Raw genomic sequence first — 13,373 nt, 5'->3', positions numbered from 1 at the left:
AAGATGGCTAAATTTTTTTTTTAAATTGAAAGGTCAAGTAAGTCATTATGCCTTTTTAAAATAATATTCATTCATTTATTTTAAATGAAAATGAATAAATAATTAAATGATAAAAATTACTCTAGTTTAACTAAATTATCCTAAATGACTTCTAAATATTTTAATTAATTAAATTTTAAAACAAGTAAATAATTAAAAATTACATTTAAAATTTTAAATACTTTAAATAATTAAATTAATATATGTTAAGGTAAAGTCTTCTCCTTTTGAAAAAGTATTTTAAGTGTTGTCCTAGATCAAGTGGTAACATAGGTGCTCAATAATATGTTAAATAAGGGTATGAGTTCAAACCTTATGAACTAGAAATGCCCACATTTTTAAATTTTGTGATTGTGAACCACACAATATGATCTGACAAAATGCTCTTATTTTGTTGAACTCATCGTCTCTTCAATCAATCTTATACACTCGAATGCTCCATAGAATCAAGATACGAAACTCTAATCAAAATAATACCGATTTATTGAGTGGTATGTCAGTATCCAAACAAACAACTAGCCTCCAATATATATGAAAAATAGGTTCAAAATTTAAAGTATTAACTTCAATTTTATAAAGATAATTTAAAATAAAAGAGAGAGAGAAAAAAATAAGATCAAAATGAATGTGTGAAATTGGTGAAAAGGAAAAGGAATTCATTGTTCAAACAAGGTAATTGCATGATTGAGTTTGGTAAGATGCTAACGGCATATCCTGTAGGTCCTCAAATAACTTAATTAGTGACGCCTCCATCCCCAAATTCTTACGTTGGAATACCACTACTCACAAAATTGATTCAAATAAAAATGGTTAAGCAGTTATTCCGATCATTTCATAATTCATTTTCATTTATTTTATAATTATTCTTTTTTATTTAAATTAACAAAAACAACTTCAAATTTATTTTTTAAAAATTTGATCCAACGAAATCCTTATCACCCCTTGAGTAATAAAGTAACCATAAAAACTCACACCATGGAATTCCGCCCAACTTTTAAATTTATTATTTTATCATTTATATTATTTTATGTATGCTTCAAATATATTATAAAATTTTAGGAGATTAAAGCTAATTTATGTTAAAGATAGTTTAAATTGAATTATTAATATTTTTAAAAAGTAAAAAATGAATTTCACCATTTAATCGAGAGCTAAAAAAAATTAATTTGAGTGAGTTAATTTTTAGAATTAACTAAAAAGTAACCATAAATAATTTTGGCTTCTTGTGTATTCTTATATACCTGTACAGTTTAGTTTGAATATTTGCTCGAAAAATGGAAAAATTTGAGTAAAAATATAAATTTAAAAAATGAGTTTGGATAAAAAAATAGCTTGCTTAGAAAAGGGGCTGGACCTCGGGTTAGTTTTTTTTCCCGAGCTCAGCCCGGCCTGATTTTGTAAAAAAAAACTGTTATTTTTTTGTTGTTGTTTTCTTGCTTTTTTTTTACTGTTTTTCTGCTATTTTATTGTTTTCTCACTATTTTGCTACAATTTCACTATTATGTTACTATCATTTTATTGTTATTATTTAGACTTTGTATAATTCTTGTTTTATTGTTAATTTTTTTAATATTTTAGAGGCATTTGTTTGTTAAGTTGCATCTATCTTAGTGTTGTTTAAGTATACATATTTTTTTAATTTATTTTCAAGTTGTTGGGAAACATTTATTTTAATGTTGTTTAGTATTTTTGATGTATTATATTTTTGAAAAAAATTATATAAAAAATTTATTACGGGTCAGGCCCTGGTTTTAGAGTTTTTATTCGACAGGACTTGAGTAAAATTTTAAGCTTATTTTTTGGGCCGAGCCTAGCAAACGGCCTAAGATTTTGGTTGGGACCGGCCCCTGGATACCTCTATTCCCTTATTAACACCCTGTTTAATATCTGTACTACAATAAAATATTTGATTGACTTAGTATCATGAGTTAACTCAATAATAATAATAATAAAATATTTATAAAATGAAAGCATATACAAATAATTAAGTCTTTTATCAATTTTTTTCTTTTAAAAACTAATTATATATTTTTAACCAAAACTTTTTAACCTATCAAATTTATTTAAAATTTTAAAAAAATAAATTATTTAAAAAAAAAGTAGACGTATCTTTTTAATTAAAATTTTAAACCACCAAAATAACTCTTATATTTGATATTAATGATTTTTTAAAAAAAGTTCTCCAGATGGTGACTCTGCTAATTTCTAATATGTACTAAATTTATATACTAACATCATATATGTATGAATATGTTGTATATTTAAAGAATAATGTAAACCGAGTTTATGTTGATGAACAAAATTATAGATATATCCTTTTATAATATTAAATTAAATAATTATAGGATTAAATCAGTATTTAGAGTTTGAATTTGATGAATGTGAAAGTAATTGTGAAATTTAATATCACATAATTATATCATACTATTAAATTAAAAAATGATAAATGAAATAAAATGACATGAAGCACTGTTTTTAATATAATAAAACAATTCCCTACTCCTTAATTACAAGTGCTATGATGATTGTTTAGTTTATCTTCTAATTATATAATCTATTAATGAAAATCAGTCATTTTATCCAACAACAATTCTTTACCCCTACCTCCATTCCATTGTGATCCCAAGCCACCGTCACAGAATACATTGGAGTAGACAATAATCACCGAATGTTTCGCCAAATTTGAGATCTGCCCCCTATTGTTTTGTTCTTGTTTGTGATTTTCAACCTATATTATTATCCCAATTATACTGTCTATAAAGAGTATAATTCTTTGAAAAAAATAAAAGAAAAGAAAGACTATAATTTATATTTTGTGAAGTGCAGGAAAACCTCACAATGAATGGAACCAAGAACCTCTTTTGGGGTTATTCGTGATTTTCCAAGCATCAAAGGAAATTAAAAATATTGTTTTTGTAATTCAAATTTGCTAATTTTCCCTTTCACTTTTCCTTCAAAACAAACAGAAAAATTTTTGCATTATATAACCGCTAAGCACATGAATGATAGCTGTCAGAGTCTCAAACTTTACCTTGTCTCACATTCGGCTTTCCTTTCAGAATGAATTTCTAAACAAAGAAAAAGAAATTAAATCAAATATATAGGGGGAAAAGGCAATTTCTCCATTTCTGTGCAGTCCTCTTTACAGGGAAGGACTACAAAAAAAAAAGAAAAAAAAAGAAAACCCTAAAAATTTCTTCAGTTTTCTTCCTTTTAACCTTTCTATATATATTTACACAAGCGGAAACGACGGCGTTTTAAATGTCCTTTCTATTCCTCCTAGAAATCGAGAAAACAACAGTCGTCGGAGAAAGAACGAAGCAGATCTTGAAGGTCACGTGACTCAACCCCAAGTCTCAAGGCTTCCATTACCCGTTCGAAAACTAGCACGTGACAGGGAATACGAAGCACCCCTTTTTGCTCATACCCATACTCCTGAGCCGACTTATTAAGCAACCCAACGAAAACCGGGTGGTTCAGCAACTCGGCGTTCACAACGAATCGTTCCATTTCCTCCCCCACATACACCGGCACATGGCCTTGGGGAACCGACCGCCGTCCCGGCTTTTTCACCGAGGAGACAGCGATGAGGAATGATTCGGCTGAACGCGTGGGGGTGGCGCGTTCTCTGTTGGAGGTGTCGGAACGGAGGAGCCTGTATTGGGAGGAAGAATCGGCAACGCGGGAGAAACGGCGGATGAGTTGTTTCATTTGGCGTTTTATGAAAAAGAAAAGAAAAGAAAAGAAGTGGAATCTTCGAGTGTGAAGGTGAAGCAATTAGTTAGTACCAATCGTGGTTGTGGAGTCCTCGTCGCTGTTTAGTTTTGGTTGAAGAAGAGAAGAGACGAGAGGGAGAGAGTAGGGAGGAAGGAGAGTGAGGGGCGCAATATATAAAGAGGAGGAAAGAGAGAATTAAACAAAGGATAGTGATGACATGCTGATGAGAGAGAAAGAAGGGTACAACTAGGAGTACTTGCCAGGTACTATTACTCTCATTATTTTATTTTACTTTCTTTCATTTTTTATTTGAATTTACTTTTTATCTTATATTAAATTTATACATTTTTTAGTTTGATTATAGAAACTACGATGGTGATCTACTATGAATGTTTGCCTTTTGAAAAATGTTTTTCATCTTTTTATAATAATAAAAGTTTTAACCAATAATATTAAATTAATCCTAAAACATAAGAAAGAAAATTATTAACGACTAATTTATGTAAAAGAAATTTGATATGAATGCCAAAATTTCACTTATAATTTAAAATTTTGATACATTCTCAACTTAAAATCTCATCGTATAATTATTTTTTTAAAAATTATTACTTTGCATATATAACACCCATACTTCAGCACCTAGTGCAATAGCGAGCACCAGTTTAACTTGGGGAGGCAGTGATTTAGTGGCAGTAAGTGGCAAAGTTGCTTTGTTACCTATTCCATTAGGAACCGCAGATTTTTTGGTCCATCACATTCATGCATTTACGATTCATATGACGGTATTGACACTCCTGAAAGGTGTTCTATTTGCTCTCAGCTTGCATTTGGTACTGGATAAAGTAAATCTCGATTTTCGTTTCCCTTGTGATGGGCTTGGAATAGGGGGGACATGTCAAGTAACCGTTTGGGATCATGTCTTTTTAGGACTATTCTGGATGTACAATTCAATTTCAGTAGTAATATTCCATTTCAGTTGGAAAATGCAGTCAGATGTTTGGGGTACTATAAGTGATCAAGGGGTGGTAACTCATATCACAGGAGGAAATTTTGGGCAGAGTTCTATTTCTATTAATGGATGGCTACGATATTTCTTATGGGCACAAGCATCCCAAGTAATTTAGTCTTATGGTTCTTCATTATCTGCATATGGCCTTCTTTACTTAGGTGCTCATTTTGTATGGGTTTTTAGTTTAATGTTTCTATTCAGCGGATGTGGTTATTGGCAAGAACATATTGAATCCATCGTTTGGCCTCATAATAAATTAAAAGTTGCTCCTGCTACTCAGTCTAGAGCCTTGAGCATTGTACAAGGACGTGCTGTAAGGGTAACCCATTACCTTCTGGGTGGAATTGCCATAACATGGGCATTCTTCTTAACAAGAATTATTATAGTAGGATAATATCTAGGAGGATTTGAAAGGCATTATGGCATTAAGATTTCCAAGGTTTAGCCAATGATTAGCTCAGGACCCCATTAATCGTCGTATTTGGTTTGGTATTAATATCGCGCATGACTTCGAGAGTCATGATGATATTATTGAGGAATGTATTTATTAGAATATTTTTGTTTCTCACTTCGGGCAATTAGCAATAATTTTTCTGTGGACTTCCGAAAATCTGTTTCATGTACCTTGGCAGGGAAATTTTGAGGCATGGATATAGGATCCTTTACATGTAAAGTCGATTGCTCATGCAATTTGGGATTCTTATTTTGGTCAACCAGTGGCGGAAACTTTTACTAGAAGGGGCACTCCTGGTCCAATGAATATCGCTTACTCTTGTGTTTATCAATGATGGTATACAATCGGGTTACGTATTAATGAAGATCTTTATACTGGAGCCTTTTTTTCTATTATTTCTTTCTGCTCTATCCTTAATAGCAGGTTGGTTACACCTACAACCAAAATGGAAACTGAGCGGTTTGTGGTTCAAAAACGCCGAATCTCGTCTTAATCATCATTTGTCAGGACTATTCGAAGTAAGTTCCTTGGCTTGGACATAGCATTTAGTCTATGTCGCTACTCCTAGATCTTGGGGGGGATATGTTTGATGGAATAATTTCTTAGATGTATCACCGCATCCCCAAGGGTTAGGCCTATTTTTTTTAGGTCAATGGAATCTTTATGTTCAAAACCCCAATTCAGGTAGTCATTTATTTAGTACCTCCCAAGGATCAAGAACTACCATTCTAACTGTTTAGGCCAATTTTGGACCCAATACAACAAAACATTAACCCAACCTCAACGCATTTACTACTCTAACCCATCAACCTTAACCCATCAAACCCAAATACAATATCAGCCCAACCTTAACCCAATTATCTAACCCATACCCACTAACCTAAACTTAAGCCCAAACCCCTAGCAAAACACCTAACCCTAATCAGCAACCAAACCCTAGGTGCACCGCACCTAGGGTCTTCACCCTTAACCGCCCCTTGACCTTCGGCCACCTACCCTCTGCCAAAAGCCTGCTTCGCCGCTCCACCGGTCATGTCTCTACCATCCCTCTGCATCTGCAAGGAGTTTAAGATGAAAAGATAGGAAAAATAATAGAAAACATTGTAAAAACAGGCTATAAAGCCAAATGAAAATTGGTAAAAACGGGATTTTTGAAAAAAACAACATCAACAGAAAATAAAAAGAGTTTCAAATACAACAATAGCTTTCAATACAAACATACATAAATCGTGATTCAAACAGCAAAGAGATCCGAATACCATAACCAATATTGAAGGCAAAAAGGTGATTTTTTACCGAATCCGTTTCTTTTCTTTTCTTTTCGTTTTTTTTCCTTTTTATTCAAATACATCTATATACATATATATATAAAACATTATTTAACTAAAAAAAAGAAAAATTACCTTTCCGGCCACCGTGTACGGTGGCCGGTGCCGGCGCCGGTGAGCCCCGGTGACCGGCCCATGGCCGGGTTCCTCTCCCCCTCTCCCTCTTCTCTCCTTCCCTCTTCTCCTTTTTTTTTCTTTCCCCCCGGTACAAATGAAATTTTAAAAAAATTTTGATTTTTATAGGGGACCAAAACGCACCGTTTTGGTCCCCTTCGTTTAATAATAAAACGACACCGTTTTGGGTCCCGGGTTAGGTCGACCCACCCGCTCCGGCAGGATCCGCATGTTTTTTAAAACGGGAGGGCTAATTGCGCTTTTAGCCCTTCCGCTTTTCTGGGGTTTTACAATCAAGTTTTTTCATTTTCAATTTGGCACCATAATTTGTTTCACTTTGCAATTTGACCCCTTCGTGCTGCGCAGTGTTTTGATAGTAGGGGATATTTTCTATTTTGGTCGCTTCGGCTTGTTTGCGCGTGCAGTTTAGTCCTTTGCCATTTATTTCTTTTAAAATTCGCCCTAAACTTTGATCTTTAATTCGATTTAGTCCCTCTTTGTCAATTTACTATTTTATTTTCGATTTATTTGTTTTCATTTTTTGTTATTTATTAATTTTAATATTTATATTTATTATATTAAATGTACTCACTATATGTCTTAATGTATAATTTTATATATATGTATGCGCATGTAATATACTTATATAGTGTATTATATATAATTTTTATATATTATATATATGTGTTTTAAATATCATGTTATATATATATTATGCATATGTATATTTTCAATATTATTAGTTATATTTACTTGTAATCTTCCATGTATACATTTTTGTATTGTCTTATGTACGTACTCTGAAATACTATCATATGTATATATATATTTTTTACCGTATCGAGTATATATTATTATGATTTTTTATTCCTACTATATTTATCATCAATATTAGTATATATTTTACTATACATGTATATATTTATGTGTATATAGTATCGTTTTCGTATATTTCATTATATTATTTTTAAATAATTATATTATGTATATATTTGTAAATATCGTAATTCTCATACATTTTGTGTTATTTCATACATATGTCTTGTATTATTTGTTATATATATTTCTTTTACTAAATCATGTATATGTTGTTAAATACCATAATATTTATATGTATATATATGTACATTCTTTTTTTTGTATTGTATTATTTCATGTACATATTTTTTATTATTATCTTATTTACTATTGTTGTTAATCTTAATATATGTTTTATATATATATGTATATATCTCTAGTATATATAAATATATATTTATGTAATATTTCAATAGGTTTTATTCCCAATATGTATGTATCATATAAATATTTGAGTGTTATATTATATATATATATTTTCAATGTGTATATTTTTTTATTGTATTTTTATACGTCATATATGTTTTTCAATATTTTTTTATTGTATTTTTATACGTCATATATGTTTTTCAAGCTATATTACATTTTACATATTATCATATAAATATGTACATATATTATTTTTTTTAACTACCTTACGCACATTATTTTTAACTTTACATTATGTATGTATTTCTCATGCTATTAGTTGTACATATATTTTTATGTTACCTTATATACATATTATTATTTTATATTATTATTACTAAGTATATTTTGTATTCGTTCATGATTTGTCTTTAATTTTATTTCTTTTGCAAATGTCATTTTTATTGTTATTCGAATGTTCTAGTATCCCATGCTAATATTTTTCATTCATAATGTCATTATTTGCATCATTGATTTATTTTAAATTCTTACTTTAGGAATATTTTTTCCTATGTTTTAATTAATTTCAAAAATAAGGTAACGTATCGATTTGACATTAAGTCATCGAATTTCATCGCTATGTTGGGTGAAACTCTATTGACTCGTGTTAAAACAATATATCCTTCTGAAAACCCGAAAAAACTAAAATTTCTCGTCTTTTCAATCAGATCACGACTAAACATTACATTGAACTCGTATTTTTAAAATCAAGGCAACACATGTTTATGAGATACCAATTTTGGGAGTCGCGAGGGTGCTAATATCTTCCTCGCGCGTAACCGACTCCCAAGCCCTACTTTTTCTCTGGATTCCGACGTAGACCCAAACTCTGCCTTTTTTGTTTTAAAAAAAATAGATCTAATAGGTGTCCGATCACACCTATGAAAAAGGATCGGTGGCGACTCTCGATTTATTTTAAAATCAAATTTCAATTTCCAAGTTTTTTATAAATCGCCACAATTAGCGATCAAGTAATTATTTACGTCGCTACACTAACCCTTCTCGGGAGATTCCATCCACAAACGTAAAGTTTATGGCTGACTAATATTACACACCATCATTTAGCTATTGCAATTCTTTTCCTAATAGCGGGTCACATGTATAGAACTAACTTTGGAATTGGTCACAATATAAAAGATCTTTTAAAAGCACATATTCCACCGGGAGGACGATTGGGGCGGGGGCATAAGGGTCTTTATGACACAATCAATAATTCGATTCATTTTCAATTTGGCCTTGCTCTAGCTTATTTAGGGGTTATTACGTTCTTGGTAGCTCAACACATGTACTCTTTACCTGCTAATACGTTCATAGCATAAGACTTTACTACTCAAGTTGCGTTATATACCCCTAACCAATATAAGTATATCAATTCAATTATGAGTTTAATATAAGTATATAAATATAAATATAAAGTTGTTATTATTACTTAAAAAAGAAAGTTTTTTTTAAAAAATAAAAAGATAAATATAATTTTAATGTGTTCAAATTCACATCTGTAATAAAACTTTAACTTTGAATGATATATTTTATAAAATTTAATAAATTAAAATGTTTGATTAAGACAAAATGTTGTATGGTGGAGACTTGGAATTTCTTTCTTTTTAAAAAAGAGCTTGAATTAAGCGGTAATGGAAATGATATTGAAATTTCATTCATCCTTGAGTGTGTTAACCATCTCCCCCCTAATAACGAGAAGAATGCTCTCTTTTCTGCAATTCGTAGCAGTACAGTTCCGTGATTTCCATTTTGTGTTTTGCCAACGTGGCCACTTTCTTCTGGTTTTCATCACCGCGTGACAGCACTGTCCAATAAAGATTGTCCGTTTTACACACCATCTGCTTTGAGGCTTGGGATGGAAGGGAAAGACAGTGATACCACTGTTTGCTCTTTTCAAGTCCAAAAGAAAGAATAATTAGGAATCTACGTGGTTATTTTATATTGAAATATAAATTATAAGATTGATAAATGAATTGGCAAGTTGATGAAATCCCACGGCACTTTCACATTTGCGGTGACCCTTTTCTTCTGGCTAAAGACAATCAATTTTTAGGGTTTTTTTTTTCCTCTTAATTTTTAAATTCTAATAAAAGCTTTTAAAAATTTTAGAGATTTTATGAAATTTTATAATAAAAAAATTAAAGATTTTTTTCAAAAGTTTAATAATAATTTTAAACCTAATTAAAATTAAAATTATTAAAAACTTTAGGAGACAAAACCCTCTAGGTATGAATTAAAATGTATTTATTTGTTTAGATATAGTAAAGAAATTAAATCAAATTATATATGTGTAGACATATACCACACCTTAAAAAACAGAAATAATTTATAAATGATAAAGTTGAAATTGAATTTCGTTTTCATACCTCTAACTTAACAATTAAATATTTAAAATTATTTCCATGCATGAGTTTTCATACAGTTGAATGTTGAGGAATTTTATTAAAGAAAAAATATATATTTAAAATTATTTTATGTATCTTAATATGTGTATATTTTGTATCAAATTATATATAATACATTGAATAAAATCTATAACCCTCATCCTTGTCTTCATATGTATGTAAATCTTTTGTTTTAATATGTAATTACATATTTAAACTTTTAATTTGTTTTTAATTCTTTTAATCTATCACACTATTTTTAATTACATTAATTTTATATTTAAATATGTTTAAGAATCATGTTATTTTCAAATTCAATTATTGTTAATAATATATTAAAAATAATTAATAAAATATTTTTTTAAAACGGGTTATTTTTAATTATATTAAGTTAAATTACATTTTTTAAATATTTAATGTACAAAAAAGTATTTTAATTATTGTTATCATGCTTTTAAAGTTCTAAAAATATTTGTATTGGTTTCAATGTTTTTTCTAAAAAAAAACATGTTTACATTTTTTTTTAATTTTAAAAAAAAAATTGACTGTTTTTGAAGGTTCTTTGTCGTGTTATTAATTAGTTTTAAAACATTGTTTAATTTCATATTTAAAATGTTTATAAACTTTTTTTAATTTAAAAACCATTTTAAAATTCTTTATAAATTCTTCTTTTATTTAAAATTTTTTTAAGAGTTACTTAGATGAAAATTTGGAGATATTTAAAATGTTAGCATTTTAGATTTTAACCATTCAAAAAGCTAGCGATTATAATTACTTTATCTAGATAAATAATTTTTTTAAGAAAAATTAGCTTATTAGATTTTTATGAATTGAAGAATATTATTATATTTGTAAAATTTTATAAATATTTTTAATAAAATAAAAAATTTAAAGATATATATTAGAATTAAATAAAAATAAATTTTAAAGCTTTAATATTTTTTATATTGGGATTATGTGTATTAAATGAGATAAAATTACAAGGAATCTCGCGAAATCATCTTTTTAAGTGGAATTTGAAAAGGAAATTTGGGCTATTAAAATCCTCTCTTGAAATTATTTGGGAATTTTAAATTTCTCCAAACATGTAAATTCACTTTTAAAATTTTAAAAGCTTTAATACAAATAAAATCCCTAGTTCAAACACACCATTTTCAAATTAAATAGATAAATTAACTTCTTTAACATTTATCTAATTAAATATTTATTCTGAATATACAATTTTAAAAATCTTAATTTAACAAATCATATATCATATATATATATGTAATATAATATAACAAGGTACACATTGAAATTGTGACAAGTGGCAAATATATATGATTTATGATATAAAGTACATATAATTTAATGTTTATAATATTACCTTAACTAATAGTTAAATTAAATGGATATATATATTTATATTAATAATATTTTATGTTTAAGATAAATATTTAATTAAAAAATTAATTTATTCATTAAATTTAATTTATATAAAAATATTTATTTAATTCTCTTTTTAAAAAGGAAAGCTTTAAAAAATGAAAATGAAAAATAGAGATGCATGTAATATTATGTTTTACCCCCTGATATATAAATAAATTATTTATTTATTTTTAAAAATAAAAAATAAAATTGAAAAATATAAATATCGTGATCTTTTTAGTTTATTATATTAGAAAATAAGATATTATGAATGAACTTAAAAAACAGAAGTTTTAAAAATTTATTTACCGTGCAATAGTAATGAACTAACCATCAAATGTAAATGAATTATAATTGTTATAATCATTAAAAGTAACCCTTGATGTGGATTATGTTAGTAACCCTTACTTTTTTTTATCTTCTTTTAAAAGGTGACGATGAGATCCATATGTCTTTATTTTTATGTCAAATCAAATTCTACAGTTTTCCTTATAAATGTGAAAATGAACTTAGTGCGCAAAGATTTGTCACTAAGGATAACTTTATGTGGCCATAATTACTATTATTTACTTTTTGTTGTAATTATTTATAATTATGTTTTTTATAACTATTATAATTATTAAATTTACTTTTTTTTTAAATATTAATTTTATTATAGGTTTTTATTATATTTTTTTATACAATACAGAATTACTCATAGTCTCTCCCAACCTTTAAATAGGGGGATAATGTATTTTAGCGCACTTAAACCCACATTCTTCTACATTAATAATAATACTTATGCCAATCAAGTTAAAACTTAATCGACTATTAAATTAAACTTTATTAAAAGTGAGAATTATAGTAATTATATGAATAATTACAAATAATTATATTTTAAGTCATTTCACCCACTGATTTTTCAAATATATTATATGGTTTAAATTTAAGGAGTTATTATATATAATATTATATATTTAAAATATAATTATATGCTATTTTATTAATCTCATTTAAATAATATAAAATTTATATTAACGTTAGATAATTTTCCATACATTTTGGTCTACTAAATATTTAATTGAATTACATAGTATTTACTATAAATTATTTATACTAATTTTAACTAAATTATATAGTATTTATTATTAATTATTTATAATTCACTAATGAACAACTAAAGTTGACGAGTATATGTTTAATGTAGGTGAGAGGATAACAAAAAAATGTGGAATGCTAAAATAATTAGATAAAATTGTATAGGATGTTTATGTTTCTTGTTAACTTAATTAGTAATTGTATAGTTGAAACTTTCTTAGACTAACATATTATGTATGATGATTTGATTTTAGGTTCAATTATTTGTGTAGAGAATGAGTCATTTTTATAATAATTAATATTGTTTTAGAATTTAAAATTATGTAGTTGTGTAATTATAATCTATACTACTAAACATGATATAAAAAAGTTACTATGTAATTACACTCTATTAGCCAAATACATCTAGAGAAATAGAATTTCTTGTAATTACAAGAGGATGTAATTACTATATTTTAAACTACAGTTTTTATCCAGTTATTTTGTGGTGTCCAAACACATTCTTAATAAAAATTAATTTTTTAAAAATTTCAATATAAAATATATAAATATCAATATGAAAATAAATTTTAAATACA

The 13,373-nt window shown here is 27.5% G+C and overlaps 1 protein-coding gene across 1 annotated transcript; it reads right to left on the bottom strand.

Moving 5' to 3' along the window:
• Positions 1–3,056: 3,056 nt before the first annotated feature.
• Positions 3,057–3,959, bottom strand: LOC121212455 (auxin-responsive protein SAUR71). The gene has a single exon (XM_041085168.1). The coding sequence runs from the start codon at positions 3,748–3,750 to the stop codon at positions 3,319–3,321; it is 432 nt and encodes a 143-aa protein (XP_040941102.1). The 5' UTR covers positions 3,751–3,959; the 3' UTR covers positions 3,057–3,318.
• Between the last annotated feature and the right edge of the window lie 9,414 nt (positions 3,960–13,373).

The sequence above is a fragment of the Gossypium hirsutum genome, chromosome A13 (genome assembly GCF_007990345.1).
Source record: "Gossypium hirsutum isolate 1008001.06 chromosome A13, Gossypium_hirsutum_v2.1, whole genome shotgun sequence".
NCBI classification, from domain to species: Eukaryota; Viridiplantae; Streptophyta; class Magnoliopsida; order Malvales; family Malvaceae; genus Gossypium; species Gossypium hirsutum.
Note: the sequence above shows the minus strand (reverse complement) of the source record. Positions and strands in the feature narration are given on the sequence as shown.

Bases quoted from the DNA above. Each gene is read 5' to 3' on its own strand.
- LOC121212455 (XM_041085168.1), bottom strand. From the start codon at position 3,750: ATGAAACAACTCATCCGCCGTTTCTCCCGCGTTGCCGATTCTTCCTCC.